General features: G+C 31.4%; 1 protein-coding gene across 1 annotated transcript in view; it reads right to left on the bottom strand.

The window, feature by feature from the left end:
- The window catches only part of dtn (transmembrane protein 132C dtn), a 343,107-nt gene that overhangs the window by 34,371 nt on the left and 284,691 nt on the right, over nt 1–24,045 (bottom strand). Inside the window, exon 16 of the mRNA XM_065510268.1 lies at nt 4,135–4,379. Coding sequence (XP_065366340.1) covers nt 4,135–4,379 — 245 coding nt within the window. The remainder of the gene's footprint in view (nt 1–4,134; nt 4,380–24,045) is intronic.

Below are 24,045 nucleotides of genomic sequence, written 5' to 3'. Positions count from 1 at the left end.
TTCCATTTTCGATGTCCGACAATTGTTTTGAGAAATTTTCTGCAGAAGGGTATTGCAGCGCATGTTTGTTGATAGCGTTCGGCTTCTGTAGCTTCATTTCCAGTGAAATAAATTTGAAGGAACTTCGTACTTGGGAAGCGGGATCAAATTCTGTGGTACATTTGGCCTTGAACTTTAAAGGTGGGCATGAAACCGACGTCATTTGAAAGCATGAGTTGTTCTTTTGGATAATTTCAAAGAAATGTAACTTAGAAACAATGTAAGTAATATTTGTTCATTGCGCCAATCAGTACATCCTTGTGATTTCTGTAGTCATCATAGTTATTGTAATAAAAGTATGATTTACAGTGTTACCCGCTATGCTTTTCTGTAGATTCCGTAAAATTTTATCAAAATCGGTCCAGCCGTTTTTGAATCCATATGGAACATATATACACACATCTGTTTTTATACATAGATGGCATTAGCGGTATAATGTAAAAATTTGATTTTTTCACACCTCTCCGCCCACAGACCAAATATCAAAAATCTGACTATACGGTGTTACCCCCTGGGCTATTCTGAAGATTCCCTGAAAATTTCATCAAAATCGGTCCAGAAGTTTTTTATATATATAGATGGTTTTAGCGGTATAATGTAAAAATTTGATTTTGCCACGCCCCTCCGCCCACATACCGAAAATCAAAAATCTGACTTTACAGTGTTACCCGCCAGGCTATTCTGAAGATTCGCTGAAAATTTCATTAAAATCGGTCCAGCCGTTTTTGAGTTCATTCGGAACATACATACATACATACATACATACCCACATACAAACATCCATTTTTATATATATAGATAATAATGCATCCACAACAAATGTGAAGGGTAGATAAGATTCGGCATAGCCGAATATAGCACTCTTACTTGTTGTATTTCAATTTGTTTTGATTTTCTCTCTAATTCTTCGGCTACTCTTATTTTCATTTACCGCCCCTTTTTGCTTTTATGTCGCTTACGTTATTTTTGCGGTAAAGCAAAAAGGTGAGTGTCGCTTACTATATAATTGAAATTGCGATATCTCTGTATATATAAACACTTAATTTTCATTATTTCGTGTGTTGATGCGCACGAAAGTTTTCTATCGATTTTCATTATAAAGTCAATTTTGAAAAAATTTCGCTTATGTTATTTTTGCGGTTAGGGCTCGATTTGTTTTTGATAAGTCAAAATATGCTATTAAACAGTAAAATATGCTCTAAAAACGCAAAAATATGACATAAATATGCTCTGAAAACAAATATATGCATTTAAGGGTAAAATATGCAAAAATATGCACTCACAAATCGATACCAAAATTCTTAAATAGTTCCATGTGCCCATTAGACTCACCAGAAAAAACATTTGCATATTTTGGTTTCCCTGTAAATAAGTAATAAAACTGCATTGACAGATTTAAAAAATATTTAAAATCAAGGATTTTAGAACGTAAAATCCGTAATATTTCTGAAAAGGAACTTAGTACGTTTGTATACTAAGCTAACGAAATGTTAATAAAATTTACAGAACAAAACAAGGTATATCCATCAAAGACATGTACATTAGGGTGGAGCGATAATGTATGAAATATTTTTTGTTTTCAACGGCGATATAAAGTTGCCTTTTAATGAGTAAGTTAACGTACGAAAGATTACTTACCTGTTTCGATGTTTTGAGGTGGCCCAACACAATTGAAAAAGTACATATTTTTCATATTGTCATTAAACAACCTTATAATTTATAAACTTTATTTTATGTTGAATATAAATATTTTTCTGTGTTGTTAGATCAATATTATTATATACAATAATTAAAAAAAAATAATTTTTTTTTGAAAAAATTAATTCATATTTCATATGTTTTAGAACCCACAAATGCCGAAGAGGGTATTTTTATACCCAAACCACAAAATCGTACTTATAGCTTAGGAAAGTGGGCCTAATCACTTGGTTTTCTTTTTGCTGAATTTGAATTTTCACATCTAAGACTACTAGCATAAGGAGGGCATTGGGGACATCCACTTCTCCCGTTTTCTAGAGAAATTTATTTTTATTATAATGATGTTGGGGCACCTCTATATATATAAGTTGATGGGTCTTATTTTGTTCATTAGTAGCTAAAACTAACTACTTGTTTATTATTTTTAACTCGATGTTCATGTTTATACCTTGTTAGAAAAATAATTTTCTCTAGAAGCTTAGGTTAATTGCAAAGGTTTAAAATGCAGTATGTAAATAAGGAATTTTTTTATTCGTTTAACCGAATAATTTCTATTTTCATTTTAAATTGAAAATACAACAACGAATTTTGTGTACAAAAACATAAAAAATAGCAAATAAGGTATTTGAGATCATTTTTGTAAACTATCGCCTATTTGCTGCAACAACGTCATAACTCAAAATCCGTGTTTTTTGAACTGAGTAATATAAAATATGCGCTGTTCTATAATCTTTCATATAGTTTTATTAGTTTTTAAAAAAGTTAATTATTTTTTGTGTGAGAGTCTTTTTCTGTTGTAAACATCAAAATTAAAATTCATGTTTTCTCGTATATTTGATAAGTTAAAATTTGGGTTAAATACAGATTTGAAAGATATTAACATCTACTATTAATATTTCTGAAATCGCATGATTTGTTGAAAATTTATTTATGAAATAGTAAAATGCCAAAATATTCAAAGACGTTTTTCTCGAAACTACTTTTTTGGAATTATGACGTTGTTGCAGCAAATGAGCGATGTGCGAGTTTTTTAGGGTTTTAGTGAGATCATCTGAAATAATCTTTTATAAAAAGTATATAATTTAAACGATTTTTTTTCTTTAGATTTAATAAAACTTTTCTTGAAAAAAACTCTCTCGCTGATTGTATATGTTGGAGAAATCAAAAGCATGATAAAGAATATTCCTTTTTGGATTGTTTTAGATTTTGATTAATATAATAGTTTCGTTTAGTTATGATAAAAGACTCATTTCAAAAAAAAGTTTCGTCTATACATGTAAATACAAACAAAGTTTCAAATACTTGTAAATTAAATATGTCAGTTGTTATACATACTCACTAATCATGTTTATTGGATGTTCAAAAAATATCAAATTTTAATTTCAAAACAATTTTTTAAAGTGCAAAAAAAATTAATTTCGGTTAATCGGTTAATCGACACAAATTAATCGGTTTATTTGTTATTTGAAAATCGGAAATTTCAAATTATTTGACCATTAACCGTCCAAAAGTAATCGGTTAACCGATTAACGGTACCTTTAATTCAAATAAATTTTTGACTTTTTTTCTTTTGTCATCTATTACATTTTAAAAATCTGGCCGCCTTAATATATACCATCCACCAAATGAAATTTTTTGTGTATATTTGGGAGTTAAAAGAGCAACTTTTCATAGATATTCCAAAGCGATTGCGAAAGAAAACAAAATTCGCTCCACCCTAATGGACATACACATCAAAGATATGTACATTAGGGTCATAACTATTTTGGCGAAATTTTTGGAATAACATTTTTTTTTTCTCTGAGAGTGTGGGATATTTAAAATTATATTTTGATGTACATATATCCGCAGTTATTATTAAAATAAAATATATTTTTATGATCGATATCTCATTTTGTTGCTATTATATGTGCCTTTGCGATAAAATAATAAACCTGAACAATTTCTGCCGTTTTAGATTTTTCATGAGTTTTTTAAAACAAAAAAATTGTATTTTCACGTAGTAAATATGTTTTTGTGCTTCAATTTGTTATTATAACTCCGTAACTACTGAGCCTATTGGAATACAATATATAAACGGATTAAAGTATATGTAAATCTCAACTTTCCTAAGTTTATTTTAATAACATTGGACTAACCATTTTTTAGTTATCATTAATTGTGTGGAGAAACGTCTAACAAAATTTATAATTTTACTTAAAAATTTAAACAAAATCTATCCATTGAATTGAAAATTTTTTACCATTTTACCGACAACACCTATCAGAAAAATAGTATAATTTTCCAGGTATTTATACTATTTTTATAAATACCTGGAAAATTATGTAGCAAATCAAATGTTCGAGTTAAACGCAATTAACTTACTTATACACAGTTTTTGTGTAATTACAATCTCACCTTTAAATTATCAAAGTAATGCATAATTTGTTCGTAATCCATATCTAGATCATCTAAACTTAAACTTTCTGCGCCATTAATAACTCCATCTACAGTAGAAGAAAACATTGGGTTGCCAACAACGGTCGCTCTTTTAACTCGGCTGTTTTTTGGATAAGATTGTCCTTGTTCTGGTTTAATAAAATTATGGGAGTCCTTGGTAGATATAAAGTTTATGTCATTTTGAACTGGATGGGGGCATGTCTCTGAAAAGAAAATCCATACATTAAGCAATGAAAAAAATTTTTAAATATTTGAAATTACTTTCAACAAAATAAACATTTTCATAAAAAATCCTTTGTAGAGTTTTAAGTATTTACTAAGCCCTTCTGCCGATTCTTCCAAGCATTAAAATCCCCTTTTGTGACTCTGAAAATTGAAATATCAATGTTGGCTTTTCTAAATTCTGAATGTTTTTGGTTTTTCGGAATATCCTCGTATTCCGAGCTGAAGTTTCCCTAAATGTATAAGTTAACGTTGGCACATCTTAAGTGTCGCCTTAATATTTTAAATTGCTGACGACATGTCTGGCAATAAATTCATTTGTTTCCCAGCACATTGTGTAACCTTATTCCCCACACGAGGTGCATTGTCATCAAAATAAATGGGAACAATAAGCTTGTTTTAGTTTTATATTATTGTATTTAAGTCAGTCTGTAAGCAGCACTCAAGACAAATCCAACACTGGATTTGCACTTAATAAAATTATAAAATAATAAAAATATAATTTGCACTAATAAAATTATAAACTAAATAGAAATATAATTTGAACTTAATAAACTTAGAATCTTGTAAAAATATAAAAATTAATTGGCGCCCAACGTGGGGCACTTATAATAAAGTTTAAAAAAAAAAAAAAAACAAAACAGTAGATAAATGTCTGTTCCTACTTAAATGCTTTTTCAACAACAAAAGTGCGCGAGCAATTATACAATTAAACAAGTGCATTTGTGCAGGGAAAAATAAAGTTTAAAAAGAGAATCTAAAGTCACCAGTGCTTCGAAATAGCCTGGTCAGTGCTGAAGAGGACTAACGACACCAAGAGACTACACGGAGGAAACAACACTCCAACCCAGCGGAAACAACATGAAGTATAAATACCTGTAAGTAGAGTGCTTGCAAAAAAATAAATACTTTTTCAAACTCGATATGTAAATCTTTGTAAGGGCAGTAAATCAAGTGCCTGCGTTTATAGAAGTTGATAGGAGAGAGAATATAAGATATTTAGGGGAAGCTAATTGGTGGGAAAGCAAAGCAATGGCTGTAACACCGGAACAATTGAGGGCAATGGTGGAAGTTGCTATAAACACCGCCCTACATTCTCAGAAACTAATTTTCGAAAAAAAGATTGAAGATCTTCATAAAAAATTCAATGAGTGTGTTGTTCAGACCCCCGACGTTGAAACTTACAGGGACATAGAAATAATATCAGGGCGACAGTGTGACGAACCGCTTGACATAGTAAAGTCTCTGCCTGACTTCGAAGGTAAACAAGAAACGTACGTTTCATGGCGCCAAGCGGCTCAAACCGCCTACAAAGTTTTTGAAAAATTTGAAGGCAGTTCCAAACATTATCAGTACCGCAATTCTGTAACTTTTTATACTTTCCTACCGATGTCGTTAAGTAACGAAAACTATTGGTTGCTTTAACGAATTTAATATTCACTATTTGAAGTTAACGATATCTCTCGGTAATAAATTTTAACGACGAATATAGTTAAAAATATAAATGTCAATATTTTTAAAATTAAAAAATCATTAAAATATTTACTATTTTTTCGTGTTTGCAGATAAATTCGTAGTCGTGTGAATAAATAATCGCATTTATATATAAAAATCAAGCATCAGCTCACCCAAATATGTTCGCGAAACCTACTGAAAACAAAAGAACAAGAGTTTTTTTCTAAAAATAAAAGTAACCCAGTGTAATACATATGTCTATGCCACCACAAGTGATCATTAATTCAGAATTTAGATATGTGTTGTTATAAGGACAGTCGACAAATTCAGAATACTGTCTTAAAAACGATTTTATAACTTTTATATAAGTTTATAATCGTATCACATCGCCAAAAATGGAAATTGAATATACGGATAACCATTATACACTCCAGAAATGTGTTAATTATGGATATTATGCCCCAAATAAAAGTTGCTCTTAAAATTCGAATATTATTTTCTAAAATTAATATAATTGGTCAATTCACAACGTATCTTATCATGTCATATTGTCCTAATATTTCACAGTGGTTTGTATTACTTTTCAAAATAAATATAATTGGTCAATTCACAAGGTCTCATAATGTCGTAATATTTCACAGTGGTTTTTATTGCTTTTCAAGCTAAAAAAGTCCTAAAATAATACTACTATGTATGCTACGTTTATTGTGTTATCGTAACCAGCCAGCAGAGACCTGTGCCGAATGCCTAAGAGTCGGTTAAGCCGAGCTGCCGAGACGAGATATGTTAGGACATTATGACAATATGACTGATAAGAGACCTTGTGAATTGACCAAATATATGTCCAAATTCATCTTAAAAAGATAATTAAAGCATGTTAATTTTTATATTAAAAACCCAAGTCAGTCCGTATCTAACAAACGCAAAAAAGTTGACCAACCGTACTTTCAAAAAACAACTTATTTCGAATATTTATGTTACAAAACTAACTCCTAAACAATTATCGTTATGGCTTAACTAGAACATTTTATTTGTCGTTAACCTACCGACAAATTTCGTTATCTACCGACTATTTTTAACGAAAATAATCGGTAAAATTTAATTCGGAATATCTCTTAACGATAAATATTGTTAACTAACGAATTTTGATTACTTAACGACAAAATTTTGTCGTTAAAAAGTTACAGAATTGCGGTACAGGCCACAGCCATAATTAGGAAAAAGATAAAAGGACCGGACGAATATGGTATTGTCCTCCTTTAACACAGTTCTAAACTTCAAAGCAATCACTTCTCGGCTTGACTTTACGTATTCGGACAAACGGCCGATTTATTTGATTGAGCAGGAGCTTTCGATTCTCCGGCAAGGGAACATGACCCTTTTGCAGTTTTATGATGAAGTTGAAAAAAAATTGACTTTACTGAAAAATAAAACTATCATGACATATGATAAGGCCACTGCAGCAATTATTAACGAAAAATACAGAATGGAAGCGCTTCGCGTGTTCATATCCGGAACAAAAATGGGGTTATGTGACGTGCTTTTCTCGGCTCGTCCGAACGATCTACCTTCAGCCCTGGCGTTGGCACAGGAAGTCGAATCTAATAGGGAAAGGTATTTATTCGCAACCAACTTTGCTAAGAGCCTTGAGAACAAAGAGAAGGGCAGGTTTGAATCAAGGCAGCAAGATGGAAACCCTACTGCGGGAACCCGCTCAATTAAGAACCCCCATTTTTACAGACGTCAAGGTCCGGGTAATGGGGCCCATCGAAATGAAGAATTGGTTCCGAATGTTGACACCGACCAATCGATGCGTACCATACAGTCAGCGAGACCAGCTACTAACGGACGTCCTCAGAGCCGGTATTTTGAAAATCAAACACAGGATCGTTATTATAATAATCAAGCCTCGGGGCAGGTAATAAAGCGTCAAAACAATGGCTCCGCTAGATTTACCGGACCCAAGCAAAAAAGGATCAACCATATTTCCCAAGACATTGCTTTGGCAGGACAAGAACAAGACGAGTATGAACACCAGGCAGAATTAGTAGCATCAGAAATCCATGCTGAGGAGGTATTTGATGAAATAAATTTTTTAGTCAAAACTCCCTGCTTCCATTCATAGAAAGGACAATTGCAGGGAGAAACATTAGATTATTAATAGATACGGGAGCTTCGAAAAATTACATAAAACCCCTTAGCGAACTTAGAAACATAGTTTCAGTAGAAAATCATTTTTTAGTAAAATATATTCACCTTTACCTATTCAACACGAATAGTACGTTTTTTATATTGCCGTCATTGTCAACATTTGATGGCATACTAGGCCTTGATCTGCTAATGCAGTTAAGTGCAAAACTAGATTTCAAAAACAGTGAACTCCAAACTAAAAACGGTTCGGAGAAAATAAAATTTTTAAAGTGTGCAAATGTGAATTTCACACAGGTAGAGGACATAGTAGTACCCCACACAGTCCTTACGAAATTTCGAAATATGATGAAGAGTTTATTAGGAGTTTTTGCAAACCCTAATGAATCCCTACCTTTCAACACTAACATAATCGCCACTATCCGAACCGAGACTAACGACCCGGTTTATTCAAGACTCTACCCTTACCCAATGGGTGTTGCTGACTTTGTTAACTCGGAGATACGTAATTTGCTGGAAAATGGCATAATCAGACCTTCTAGGTCCCCTTATAACAATCCTATCTGGGTCGTCGATAAGAAGGGCAAGGACGATCGCGGAAACGCTCTGAAACGGCTCGTCATTGATTTTAGGAAACTAAATAAAAAAACTATTGATGATAAATACCCCATCCCCGATGTGGCATCGATTTTGTCAAACTTGGGTAAAGCGAAGTTTTTTACAACGCTTGATCTAAACTCAGGTTTTCACCAAATAACGCTTGCAGAAAGGGATAGGAAGAAAACGGCTTTCTCGATCGGAAATGGAAAATATGAATTCTGTAGGCTCCCTTTCGATTTGAAAAATGCTCCTAGCATTTTTCAGCGTGCCATTGATGATGTATTGAGGGAGCAGATAGGAAAATCATGCTATGTTTACATTGACGACGTAATTATTTTCTCGGACAGCGAAGATGATCATATTAATCACATAGCATGGGTATTGGGTAAACTGTATGAGGCAAATATGAGAGTCTCTCGTGAGAAGTCGCACTTTTTTAAAGAAAGTGTCGAATATCTCGGCTTTGTGGTGTCCAGAGGTGGCTTTACAACAAGCCCCGATAAGGTGAATGCAATTCGCAATTATGAACAGCCAAAAACACTGTTCAATGTTAGATCTTTTTTGGGACTCGCAAGCTATTATAGATGCTTCATTAGAGATTTTGCAAAACCGCTTACCGATATTCTGATGGGTGAAAACGGTAAGGTAAGCGCCCACCAGTCAAAAAAGATTAAGGTAAACTTCAATGAAAGCCAAGTTCAGGCTTTTGACAAATTGAGGGAGATACTATCCTCAGAGGAAGTCATGTTACTCTACCCAGACTTTAAGAAGCCTTTTGATCTAACGACGGATGCTTCCTCCTTGGGTTTGGGGGCAGTCCTATCACAAGGAGGTAGATCGATAACCATGATTTCCAGGGCTTTGAAAGACAGGGAATTGAATTACGCAACTAATGAACGCGAGTTGCTAGCTATAGTGTGGGCCTTACAAAAGCTTAGAAATTACCTCTATGGTGTAAAAAATTTGAATATTTATACGGACCACCAGCTACTCAAAAAAGCGTTGGAAGGCTTTTGTGGATGAGCATAATGCAAACATTTTTCACAAGCCTGGCAAGGAAAATTATGTTGCCGACGCTTTGTCCCGTCAAAATATTCATGCTTTGGAGGAAAGTGCTCCCCCTGATGTTGCTACAGTACACAGCGAGAGGTCGTTTACCTACACGATCGAAGCAACAGATAAACCAATCAATTGCTTTCGAAATCAGATAGTCTTGGAAGAATCGTGCTTTGCTTGGAAGCGAAATTTCATACTTTTCACCGAAAAGACTCGTCACCTGATTGAATTTACTGATAGGAACATGCTCATCGATGAAGTAAAACTGGCGGTTAATCCAGGAGTGGTGAATGCAATTTACTGTGATTTACCAGTACTAGCTAGTATTCAGAATGAGTTAGTCAGGTGCTTTCCAGCAACCAAATTCATTCAGGGACCAACAGAAGACCTGTAGATGTTGTCCACAGTACACCGGTATAAATAAGGGAGGAAATAATAGAAAAAATCATGAAAGCTCAACGAACCAAACTTGATAGGGACAACCCCTCCAGACGGAATAGGACCTTTGAAGTTGGGGAATGTGTGCTTGTGAAGAATAATAAGAGATTAGGGAACAAATTAACACCTTTGTATACGGAAGAGAAGGTGGAGGCAGACTTGGGAACTACAGTTCTTATTAAAGGGAGGGTGGTCCATAAGGACAACCTATGATAGGAAAAATCAACTTCTTAACCTTTTAGCATCGCTCCATCCTAACTTTTTTGTTTTGTTTTTTTCTATAGGATTTTACTCATAGTACTTCCACTCCGGATGGTGGTTGCAAAATTAATGGACTACTCTAACTCGAATTACATTCCCATTATGGACGGGGACGTAGTTATATGAAAAGATTTTGACTACTTACGACATACTACTAATTTGACGAATTAGGGCAATTGTGGCATCATTCGAAATCCACCACAGACACGCCAGAAGCCTTAATATCTTGGGCACTGCCCTTAAGGTAACGTAAAATTTAAACAACAGGAACTGATCGAGTCCGAAAACAGGCAAATACTGATAAATACAAAAACGCAAGCCCAGATAAATAAACTTACAGTAGCAGTTAATATAATCATTAAAAATTCAAAAATCGAACAGATTGATATGAAACACTTCTCGCAAGAAATAGAATAATAATTTCGGAACTTGAGACTTTAATGCTATCTGTCACCCTTGCAAAGATAAGAATAATTAACCCTGAAATTTTGGATTCTAATGATTTAAAAAATATTGTAAACAAATATCACTAAAAATATCACTGTATCTGATCTAATGGAAGTGTCATATGTTAAAGTCCTTTTAGATAATAATTTTATACATTTTATAATTAAGTATCCTAAGACTAGACTAGAATGTTCAACATAATGGAATGATTTTGCATCTCGGCAAAGATAACAATGTGGCCGATTGTGGAAATGAAATACTCTCAATCGGAAACTGCAGCGCTACACTCACGACTACGTTTTGTAGAGTGTTATTATACCCCACGTGTGCCCAACAGCTCCATTCGGGTGGTATAGCACACTGCAGCACTCAAGCCAGTCACCTTGGTCCACTGGTCGTAGTCGACGATGGCGTCATCATCGTCAACGATGACACCGCCGAAATCAAAGATAATGAAACTTCAGTAAAGACTATCACTGGAACCTTCTTACTCATATTTGATGATGAGATTCAAATTAATGGGTCCATTTATAAAAATCTGAAACAAAATGTGAAGAAAATACCAACTTCGGCAACCGTGGCAGTGCTTAATGTCACTGGTTATCAAGAAATATTAAGCCTCCCATATCTCCAAAAGATGGGTATCCAAAATCTGAATTATATTAAAGAGGTCGAAGGCAAACTTATTATATTCAAATCCAACTCCCATATAAATTTTAAAAGAGAACTGTTTATAATCATCTTCTAGATGGAGGGTATCATATAGTCGGGCTTGACAGACTATACTTTCTTACTTGTTGGTATTCTTTTGGCATAATTAAATTTTAAAATATTTCTGAAGGAGTTATCGAATTACTTCGTTAACAAAAGTTTAATGATTTCTTGCGAGCTATAATTTTCTGATGTTAGGGTGGTACATTAGGGTTGTGGGATCACAGATCTGGTGGATAAATAGTAAAACGGGATACATTGATATATCATACTTTAAGATCCGACTGTAAATGCCAAAGATATAACGAAAAATGTAAAAATGCGACCCCTAAATTCGGCAAAAAAAAACAATTTTCGTAACTACATTGCAGAAATACATTATATTATGGGATGTACGGCACTCTAATACATATATATTTTTTTACACAAAAAACTCAAATTCTGTTTTTTAGTGTTACGAAATAACTACATAAAATATACACTAATATATTTTCAGTCTTTTAAAGATACCTTTATAATTATAAAACAGGTATAATAGTTTTATCATAATCGGAAGAATCAGAACTATTTATGTAATTTTTAATGATTTTTTAATCTAATATTCGATAACGCATTAAACATTTTTTAATTTTACAATTTTCATTGTACTAAAAAGTCGTTCAACCTCTGCATTACTTAAAGGAAGTACTTAACAGTCAGAAATTGGTCATTGTTGGTTATATATTCGTCCATTTGTAGTTTAAAATATTCTTCCCCTGAGCCTTAATCTTCGTAATTTCATTAGTAGTTTAATTTTTCACTATCAATATGACATAATATATTTTTTTGGTTTTACTATTTTAAGTGTACTATCAACGGATAAAAAATCGATTTTGCGAAGAGTTTTCATATAGAAATCTATGTCGCAATTGCTTAATTAGTTTAATTTGCCGATTTATTTTTCATAATCTACACTAATTCAAATTTGTATGAAAAATGTGACGAAAACATTAAACAATTTCAATTGGGGACGATAATGGATCAAATTCCTTGCATTGTATTACAATTTCAAAACACAGACTATGTAGAAGAAATTTTAAATCAGAAAACAGCTTTGTTTTATCCGCTGAATTGCTTACAAATTATTTATTTACTTTTTGTACTTTGTGCAATACTGGTTTCAAAAAAGATGGCACGCCAAATTATAATCAGTATATTAATCACTTAAATGTAAATTGCTTGTTTGACGAAATTAAACCAAAATGGGTTTTAACTCGAAGCATAGATCCACAATACGTTTAACGGCTATTGACAGCCATCGAGTATCACAAGCCTTCAAGAGTTTGTGGGGCTCTTGTCCATTATATACACTGAAAGAAAAGAGCACTTCTAAATTTAAATTTATTTTACTCAAATGTAGCCAGAATTGTACTTAAAAATTTAAGTACGATTCATAAGCATTTGTACTTAGAATAAGTATAAACGGGATTGATTACAAAAATCAAGCGGAAATTTTCTTAAAACAAGAACGAAATTCTTGAATTAAGTAAGAAAATCTTGTTTTAAGTACAAGTGAGAATTTATATCAAGTAGTTAATTCTTAAACTTCAAATTAAGAGTAAGATAACTTGAAATAAGAAAAAAAATTCTTTAAAAACAAAATAACGGTACAACGTGGTATGTACGTACAAATTTTTTCAATAAGAAATATTTTTTCATTTGTACTAACACATACATACATATGTAGTTGCGCATATCCCAGCAGTTAAGCAAGTAGTCAATGTATCCCTTAAAGACAGTAATTGTCACAAATGTCTTATCACTTGGCTAACTCCAATTTATATATTTTGGTCATTTGACACGTGTGTGCACTTTGTAGTGCAGAGAGAAGACAATTGGTTACTTTATACATCCCAAGTAATCTAACGATGAATATAATGTGTAATAACAATTTTGTCTTGAAAGAGAATTTGCTAGACATTTTAGCTTTCAGATATAAAATATTCTATTTTATTTTGATGCACTTGATATTGGCAATTATTATTTGTTCTTTTAATACTGCAAAATTCTTGAGTATGTTGAAAAGCTGAATGAAAAACAGCAATGAATGGATATGGCTCACAAATATAAATTTAGCCTTTTTATGTACTCTTTAGTCTCGAAATTTTAATTTCAAAAAAGGCTGTTTTGAATTTAAAAAAATGCTAGAAAACAACCACGATGGCTTCATAAATTTTTTTGCAAAAATTATAAGGAGTGGTCGTAGAGCTGAAATTCTTAGGACCAAACTAAGAAAAAAATAAAATTTTATCAAAATCACGGCCATACAATCCAAATTGATTTTTTCGCATAAAATTGTTTATATCCAAGCAAAAGTCTAGAAATTTGGTACATACATTTAGGAAAAAGGAACGCATGCCGAGTTTTAATAAAATCGTTCACGCCCACCGCCCACGAAACCCATACATAGATAAGAATTTTTTGATATTTCGTTTATTATTCGACAACAAATGTTAAGTTTTCATACTGTTCCGAAAACTATTTTTTTTTAATCGAAACAAGACACTCCCACCTTTAATTTTATTAAAAAAACAGCTTGGGGGAAAGTTAGGCTACATTTTTTTTCTCCATGGAAAATCAAAAATAAAATAATTTTTAGAGACTTATAGATTAGAGACTATAAATTTTTTTTTTAATTGATGTAGAAATGTTATATTTTTCAAATATATTAAAGGTAGATGGTATTATTAGGAAAATTATACATATCGCACACCCAGTTCAAAAGTGACACAACTCAAAATTAATTTCTTGGGTTATATAAACACGAAAAATTAATTTTGCGCTTAAACTATGCACAATTCACTTGTTTATCTATACAAAAGATATCAGTGTATTCTGTTGTTGTTAACTGTGGCTAAAAAGAACACTAATGTCTTTCATTATATTTCAATTGGTATATAATTATTTTCGATTTCTGAAAAATTTAAATTTTGAGTTGTGTCACTTTTGAACTAGGAGTGCGAAATATAAACCACTGAATTGCGTGAAAATATAAGTAAATTTTTGCTTAACACCCTTGCATGGACTTTACATCAATTTTTTAAAAATAAAATTTTTCTTACAACTATAAGTGTACATTTCATCTTTAAACATTTCTCTACAAAACTGCATCATTTGATTTTTGAAATTAAGTGTTTGAAAAATTGACTTTTTGACACCAAAATCTCTCTGTTCAGCTCTAGCAACATATTTCTTACATTTAGCATTTGAATAAATATGAAATTATCTCATTTCATCACAATCTTCTTCTTTATTTGCCTATTCGTTTTCCAATATAATAATTACATATGATTCGATTACATTTCAAACAATTTCATAAATTTCTTAATATATCTGTAAAAGCGTCTCTATCAGTCCACACCATAATGTTGTTAAGTCATGTAGTTTCCTTTCTTCCTCTTGTAGGCCTTCCTTCAATGTTTGCTCGTAAAGTTATTTGTAATATTTTATATTTTGGGTTTCTCATAATATGGCCCAAATATGCAGTCTTCAGTATTCTTTATAGTGACTGGGAGCTCTCTACCGCGGTGAATTTTTCCTAGTACTTCGCTGTTCGATATAAAGTGAGTCCATGGTATTTTGAGTATTCTTCGATAGATCCACATTTCAAAGGCATCTAGCCTCTTTATATCTATTGCTTTTATGGTCCATACCTCCATTGCATATAGTAGAACTCACCACACATAAGTCTTGATAAAACGTAATTTAGTTTGAAGATTAATGTCATGGCTGGTAAAAACTTTCTTGTATCTAAAAAACGAATCTCTTGCCAATTCAATACGGCATCTGATTTCCTTCGAACAATCCCATTGGTCATTGATTGTAACCCCGAGATATTTAAAGCTATGTACTCTATCGATGTAGGAGTTTCTTATTTTTAAGATGGTATTGTTATGGTTATTTTTTCTACTCACAAATCAACTACTATAAATATTCATACTGTTTGTTCGCATTAGTCCCCATTTACACAGTAAGATTTTTCGCGCATAAGATTTTATTATTCTTCTTTAAACTTGCATTCGCGTTTACACACAAAGATTTTTATTGCAGACGGTTTGCACATTAATGTGCATGTTTGTGTGTATTTTGGTATTACGAACGAAAACACAAAACGAATTGCAAGTACATCAGAGTGTGTACCCCTTTATATTCCTCTTGCCTCTCTTACCTATAAAGTAAACTTTCATGCGAGGAAAATCTGCATGTGTAAACGGCGACTTATTATTAAAATTGCAATATTTAGTAGCAAATACACATTGCACATCCACCAAAATATATGTTCGTAGGTTTTTTACCGAACTAATATTAAACGAATGGCGCGCCATTCGTTTTATTTTTTCTAGCAACAATCCACATTTGTTTGGTTGTGCTAGAGCACAATTGACATTTCTGCAATTGATGCTAATAGTTGCTGATATTGCTAAGTGTATAACAGTATATCAGTAAACACACACAATAGCGATATTCACAATGTAGAGTACTTGGCCTGGTAATGTAGTAAAAGAGCACAATATAAAAAAAATAAAAACAAAATACATTACTGGGCTACCTAAATCAGAGCGGAAGGCGAAACGTTTTTTTCCGCTTAGCTTTAACGCTGAAATGTCATACCTAAATAAAAGCGGCAACGCTACGTCAAACAATAAAACCAAAGTTATCAAAAAAATAAATATAACAACCCGGATTATTTAAACAATAAAGTACGTTACAATATTTTCACTTCTGATTTTTGTTTTGTGATTTGTAAACATAAATTTCATAAAAAAAACTAAATATTGAAGTTTAAAAAATGAGTTTGTTGCTTATTTGTTTTTTCTTTTGTATATGTGTGTTTACATTTAGTGTGATTTGCAACTAACTTCACTTTTAAACGCGCTGTCAAAATCGGATTTTCCAATTGCATAGCGTTGCCGCGGTAATGCCGCCGCGTTATTTCGGTATGCACAGTGGGACAGAATCGAAATTTTTTTGAAATAAATCTGGCATTTCTAAACGGCTGGTTCGATCGGGATAAAATTTTTATTCGAGTTTAAGTTATTAAAATGGGCCCTACAAATAATCCTGGGGCGGCGCTATGAGGGCTCAAAGTAGGGTACCTTCGACATGTAAAATTTTTAAACACGTCCCATTTTTTGTTTCCCATCCGATTTCAAAGAAAGCACTCGGCTAGATCTTGAAAAAACATGCTTGCGTGTGCTATTTATCTCTTATAATTTTCTAGTTATAGGCATTTCAAAATTGAAATTTTAAAATTTTGCCATACCTTGGTCCGCTTTTTTAAAAATATAGGGCGCACTTTTGGACCGAATGGACTCGTTTTTTTTTGTTAGTTAGACAACTAAATTACCAACAACATACAAAAGATTTCAGAGCAATATCAATTACGAATCCAAAAATAACAGATTTTCAATTTAAAAATTCAAAAAATAGTATATTTTTGCTGTTTTTTGGACAAAAAGGTGACATAACTCTTTTTTTATTAAAAAACAACTTTCTTTAAGAACATAATGTGTAAGGCAAAATATTTTTGGAAAAACTGCGACAAATATTTCTACCATGAAGCTTGTGCATATATGGAATTCGTAATAGTATTTATATTTTTAGTATGTACACAATGAAATATTATTTTGTTAAATATTTGTTGCAGTTTTCATGTAAAATTATGAATTTTTTTTGCAATTTTTTGACTAATATAGTAGTAATTTTAAACTCTGTGTTAAAGTATATGCATGGTTTCAACATATATTTTGTTTAGAAAAATATATTGGAAATTCTCAAGGATATAAAAGGATACATTTTTCAAAGGACATTTTTTAAAACTTTTCGTCCTGAAAAATAAAAATAAAAAAAATTATCTACTTCTAGAAATTGTCCCCTTTCATTTGATATCCATATAAAGAAAAACTAATGAGCAGAACTATTTAAATAAATTTTAAGAAATTTCTATATCCTTAAAACTTTTAAGTCCTTTAAAATGGAGAAAATATCACAAAATGAAAAACTAAAAACGCAGTTCTACTATATATGACATAAGGTTTCATATGTGTATAGTGTCGTTCAAGTCCAACAAAAAAAATGTAAAATTGTATCACGGTGTAATAAACAAAAAAAAACACTGAAACTTTTACAAAACAACAATAATTGTGTTTTAGTTATGAAATCCCGCGTCCCTCTCGGTATTCGTAATTCCCATTTTTTTTTGGATTTTCCACATCTTATAACTCTTTACTTGAATTAAATATTTATTAATTTGAAAAAAAAAAATCATTTATGTAGAAAATTTATAAAAAATTCAATAAAACAATTAAGTGGAAGTGATATATATGTATTTCCAGAGTGTAAATATTTATTCAGAAAAGAGTTCGTATTTTCCAATCTATGTTAACCCAGATATGCCGACTGTACTACATGTAGTACATATAGTTCTTGTTTACAGGATACGTCACGTTTATCAAAATACCATTTTTTTGTTCACATACTTAGTAATCATCAATACCTCATGGAATATTGTGCTATCGCATTATTTTTTAATTTGTGATATTTTCATAATGTCCATATTCATTCATTATGGACATATCTCGTTTTTACGGAAAGTAAAATTTTGTACATTTACAAGTGAATAAATACTTGGGGTATACAAATGGTCTGCTATTAGGTATATTGTCATAATGTCGTAAAATACTATTCAAGTTTAATCAAATTGTTGTTGTGCTGTAAACAAAAAACTGTTATTTTATGACAAAACGATAAACATATTTCAAAAAGTCGTATTAGTTTAGAACATTTTTTGAATCCCCCAACTATATTTTTTTAAATTTATATTTATGAAGAGTTGCTTGATTGTTATATGCATGAACATTTCATTATTGCGTTTTAGTTTTGATGTTGTGACCCCAATGTCCTATATATAGGACGACTTAAAAAAACACTATTTTCAATAAATTTTTTAAAAAACTATAATTGCATTGTTTTTTATTTCTCATTTGCTTCCAAAATAATATAAACTAGCATATCCCGGTGCACTTCGCTACCCCTATTCTAGTAAAATTAAGAAATATGAATGGATTTCTGATACAACCTAACTACGTACAATGATATGTTAATAACACATGCAAAATATTGAGAATCTCTCAATTACAGTTTACTTGATATTCAAACAATAACTAATTTGGTATGGGAGATACCACTAATCCCACCCATTTTTATGTATTTTATGTAAAAAAATAACTCATATCAAGCTTCACTTTAACTTTCCTTTTTATGAGAGGGGTCATTCCTACTAATCCGATTACGTTTAGCTAAACTTTGTAAAAAGGATCAGGAATAAATTCGTTTTTAGCTAACCTCCGTAGAATGGTAATAAATTGATTGATACACATTTTAAATACTTTTAGAATTATAGTTCTCCAGATATTCGAAATTAATTATTTACTTTGTATGGAAATTGCCACGACCACTAATGAAATCCCGACCATTTTCATCCAATCTCTGTAAAATGGTAATAGATCTATGCGGACAAAGTTTGCAGAATCTTGTAATTATTACTTTGTATGGGAGGTGACTCACCTCCTTTACCGACCCTCCATTTTGGTTCCCCAGACTTTCGAAATAAAATCTTTGTATGGGAGGTGCTACGCCCTCTAATCTAACTTCGCCTATATTCAGCTAACTCCGCACAGTAATAAGAAATTAATTCGTAAAAAGTTTTAACACTTTTATAATTGTAATAATTCTCCAGATATTCAAAATTAAATATTTACTTTGTATAGGGTGTGTCACGACCACTATTCCAATCCCGAAAATTTTCAGCGAAACTACTCAAAATGATAAAAGAGCCATTTATACAAAGTTTGAATAATCTTGGAATTATAGCTCACAAAATATTTAAAAATAACTATTTACTTTGTATGGGAGGTGACTCGGCACCTGTTCCTATCCGTCCCATTTTTGCTTAAACGTCATGCAGTGATAAGAAATTGATTCGTATAAAGTTTAAATACCGTCACAATTATAGTTCTGCAGATATTATACAATAACTATTTACTTACTATTTACATTTGAGAAAATAAAAAAAAACCTGCAAAATATTTCTTTCAATCGGCTTTAAATTATTAAAATCATCTTCTTCATTGTTTTCTATAACAACTCTCACTTAAAACAGAGCGAAATCAATACTGTTTAATTGTTTCTCTTATTTATTTACAACAACAAATTGTTGCATTGCTTTGTTTACTTTTTAGCTTAAGGTTCACATGTACACGTTTTTGCATATGTGTTAGTAACATCTTTAAACGTTTATAGCTCCTAAAAAACTGAACCGATTTCAATAAAATATATATTCTGCACTTCTGTGAATAAATCCCTTTAAAATGGTATATTTCTTGCCCAAATTGAATGTATAATGTGAGCGTAAAAGGGGTCTAAAGAAATCGACTTGCCTATTAATATTATGATGTACTTTTAAAATGATCAAGGGTTAAAATCTAAAACAGCATTTCTACATATGTTTGTATAGCTCAAAAATGTGTTTGTATAGCTCAAGTTTTTTTACACCTTGTTATTTAGAATGACAAACATAAAAAATTTTAAAAATTTCATTGAGTTTCGTTAATAAATAAAGATTTTATTTCATATTACATATTCATTGAGTTTCTAAAACTAAAATTTATATCAAAATTTTAATAAGATTGCAAATATTAGGAACAATTTGATCCACATTTATTCCGAGCTATATTTTTTTGTTTAGATAAGTTAATTTTTGGTCTTACAAAAAAATTTCAAGTCAATATCTCAATTAGATTCAAAAATATGCCACTTTAAATATATATATATATATATATATATATATATATATATATATATATATATATATATATATATATATATATATATATATATATATATATATATATATATATATATATATATTGATATCTCGCATTTTTAAGTCATCACCCAATATTTTCCATTATATATTTTTTTTATTTTGTATGGAAAATTTCCAAATCTAGTTAAACATTTTAGGTATTTTTTATAGAGGTATATTTTATTATCTTTGAAAATCCCAGCATTTTTGACCTATTTTTAAAATTGTCCCGCTTTTTGCAAAAATAAAACTGGCAACCCTAGTTGGTAGACATCGTGAAAATGGTTAATAAAATGTGATTTTGCATTCTTTCTGTTGTGACCTGATGAAGAGAACACATCCTTCACGGAAATTGAAATTTAGGAAATGTAAGCTAATGAGGAAATTCACTTATATTTCTCCTTCTTAATTGATTAAATACTTTAACTTAGTTTTTGTCCACACGCCAAGATAGACGCCAAGAATTCGGAGTACCCACATTGGTTGCAGTATTGGGTACACCAATGATATAGGCAAAATTACCAAAAACTACAGCTCCTCCATCCGATTAATTCAAAGTGTGGAAGATCTTACTAATTGCTATAAACAACAGAAATAAACATTTACTTTAATACTTGGCATACAACACACACCTCGCATAATAAAAAACATTTTTTTGTTTATGATAAAGTTAAAGAAGAATAAATAAAATAGTGATGGGTGCACCGTAGATATGTATATGATTCTCGCCACCGCGTTGGCGAGAATTTTTATTATACCACGAAATCATAGAAAAAGTGCAGAAAAAACAAAATAATGTGAATTAAATCATTAAGAATTTTATAAACAAAATAAAATCGGTCAAGCGCGACCATATAATACCCTACACTAAGTAAATGAGTAAAAACATTTTTCTTTTAAAATATCAATAATTTATATTCTTGAGTGCTTTTCGGAAGTGGGCCTTATATGGGAGCTTTGACTAATTATGAACCGATGGTAAACAAATTTGGTGACATGAATTTCGTATAAACTTATTTGGAGCGAAATTTGTGGAGATAAATTAAACATTTATGACCAATAAAGTCCAATTTCTGGAGGACCGATTTCAGCCAGTTTCAATAGGCTTGGTGCTTGGGCCAAAAGAATTATATGTACCAAATTTGATCGAAATATCTTTAAAATTGCGACCTATACTTTGCGCACAAGGTTTACATGGACAGGCAACCGCCAGCCTGACGGACGGACATCGTTTAATCGACTCAGAAAGTGATTCTAAGTCGATCGATACTTTAGCTGGAGGTCCACACCACGCGTTTTACGCTTTCTCGCATTCTACGCGGCTGTCAAAAAAGTAGAAGCTGCAAGTTACAAGTGCAAAAGCGTAGAATGCCGTGACGCGTAGAATGCTTAAAGTAGATCTACACGAACATGTCAGCTGATTTTGACAATTTATATTCTTTTAATGTGTATTTTTCAATTTTAATAAATTAAAACAAGTTTAATGGTGAAAGAATAAATAAAAGCTGCAGAAAACACGTTTTTTTTAATAATAAAACAAAAAATTGACGCTTAAAAAGCATCGCATATAACATGAAGCGTAGAATGCGAAGTAGGTATGAAAAGCACGCAATGCATTGACGCGAAGACGCGTAGTGTGGACCTCCAGCTTTTATGCTGGGTGTTAGACCAATATTTTTGGGCGTTACAAACATCTGCACAAACGCATTATACCCTCCCCACTATGGTGGTGTAGGGTATAATTATATATAATTCAAGTGAAATTAAATAAAATCTATATTGGAAGACGGGTAAATACGTATACATCGTAAATATTATTCTAAAATTAGATAACAGTGAAAAAAAAAATATTATACAAATATGTGTATATCAGAGTACGGATTGAGTGCTATATTTTGTGCTTTTGAATGCATTCACAACAAATTAGCCTTTTGTTGACAATATACATTAATTCTGTAATGCGATGCATGACATTATTCATAAAATGGAGTGCAACGAAAAACGATGCATGGATTGCTTGTTTTGTAAGGATTGAGATCGTAAAATTCTGAACACACGTTTTTCATTAAAACTTTTAACCCAAGTATTATTTGATTTTTTTTATCAAGTTACCTTTGTAAAGCATGTCAGTTATTATGTTTAATGTAAATTATGTTCGTTTGTTGTTAATCTAATTAAAATAAGTGACCAGAAAAAAGTGCGTACTAAAATTATTAAATATTTTCAACAAAATAATCAAAGGTCTGCTTTCAAACTGTTTCCAATGTTATTAAACAGTGTTGGGAGAACTTGTCCGTTGATATAAAACCTGGTTCAGGTAGAAGGAATGGTCCACATGATGTTTATAAAGCCAAAAAAATAGACAGCATTTTCAAAAGAGCTCCCAACACCTCCGGTAGGAAATCAGCCCGGTTAGGTCAGAACTCGGACTATTTGATACGAAAAGTTAAAGCCAATGCAGGCTTAAAAGCATACAAGGCTCAAAAAATTCCTAACAGGAACTCTGCTAAAAATTTAGATGCCAAAGACAAAGCACGGAAATTGAAGTCAAATTTTATACAACAAATATACCTGCTGCATAATGGATGACAAAAAGTACGTATGGAAAATTTTTCGCAGCTTCTGGGTAAATTTTTTTTATGTTACAGATGCTAGATGGAATGTCGAAGAAAATTTTATGACCCAGACAGACAAAATTTCCCATAAAGTTCTTGGTATGGCAAGCAATATGCAGTTGCGTCAAAAAAGCCAAACATTTGTTACAAAAGGCTATATAAATACCGAAATTTACATCAAGAAATGTGTACAAAAAAAGATGTTTCCATTCATAAGACTTCTTAATGTGTCCACTTATATTTAGTCTGATTTGGCATCTGTCACTATGATAAGAAATGTCTTGAGTGGTACAAGAGCAATAATGTGGTATTTGTACCAAGAGAGGCAATTCCTCCAAACTGCCTGTAGCTGAGGTCAGTGGAGAGCAGGGTTGGCAAAATTGATACCATCGTACTTTTTTTGATACTATTTGATGTTCAAAAGTACCGTGGTACTCCCGAGACTCATTTGATACGCACAAATCATATTGATACCGACATTGTAAATAATTTCAGAGAAAATTGCAAAAATTTTTATAAAAAGTTTTGTCAAATTTTAAGAGAACGTTTAGATTTCGTTGACTATATCGAGCCCTTAGCGCCAAATTATCGTAAGCGACAAATCACAAATTTTACAGGAGAAGGTTTTTTTTTGATTATTTTGAAATTTATACATAAAATTAAAAATGTTTTGATGTGATATATTATAATTACGTTCAAGCTAGTTACCGGCAGCAAAAAAATTATAGTTTGTTTACATTGAGCATTAGTTATGGCGTTTACGATATATTTTTTTAATTTAAGCTATTTTTATGGACAAAACTTGTCGCTTACGATATTTATATTTTTCTTGTTTATTTCAATTTAAAGGGATAAAAAAGTTTAAATCAATACATATTTATGTATTCCATTTGTTTATTTACATTTTTTTATTAATTATTATTGAATTCAGAAAATATAAAACTAATTAAATTATTGTTTCAAGTAAGTAGTTAACAGTATGCTTAGATTTACATATTTATGAAATTTTAG

Source organism: Calliphora vicina, chromosome 4 (assembly GCF_958450345.1).
Source record: "Calliphora vicina chromosome 4, idCalVici1.1, whole genome shotgun sequence".
NCBI classification, from domain to species: Eukaryota; Metazoa; Arthropoda; class Insecta; order Diptera; family Calliphoridae; genus Calliphora; species Calliphora vicina.
The sequence above is the reverse complement of the archived record's forward strand: the minus strand, read 5'-3'. Positions and strand labels throughout refer to the sequence as shown.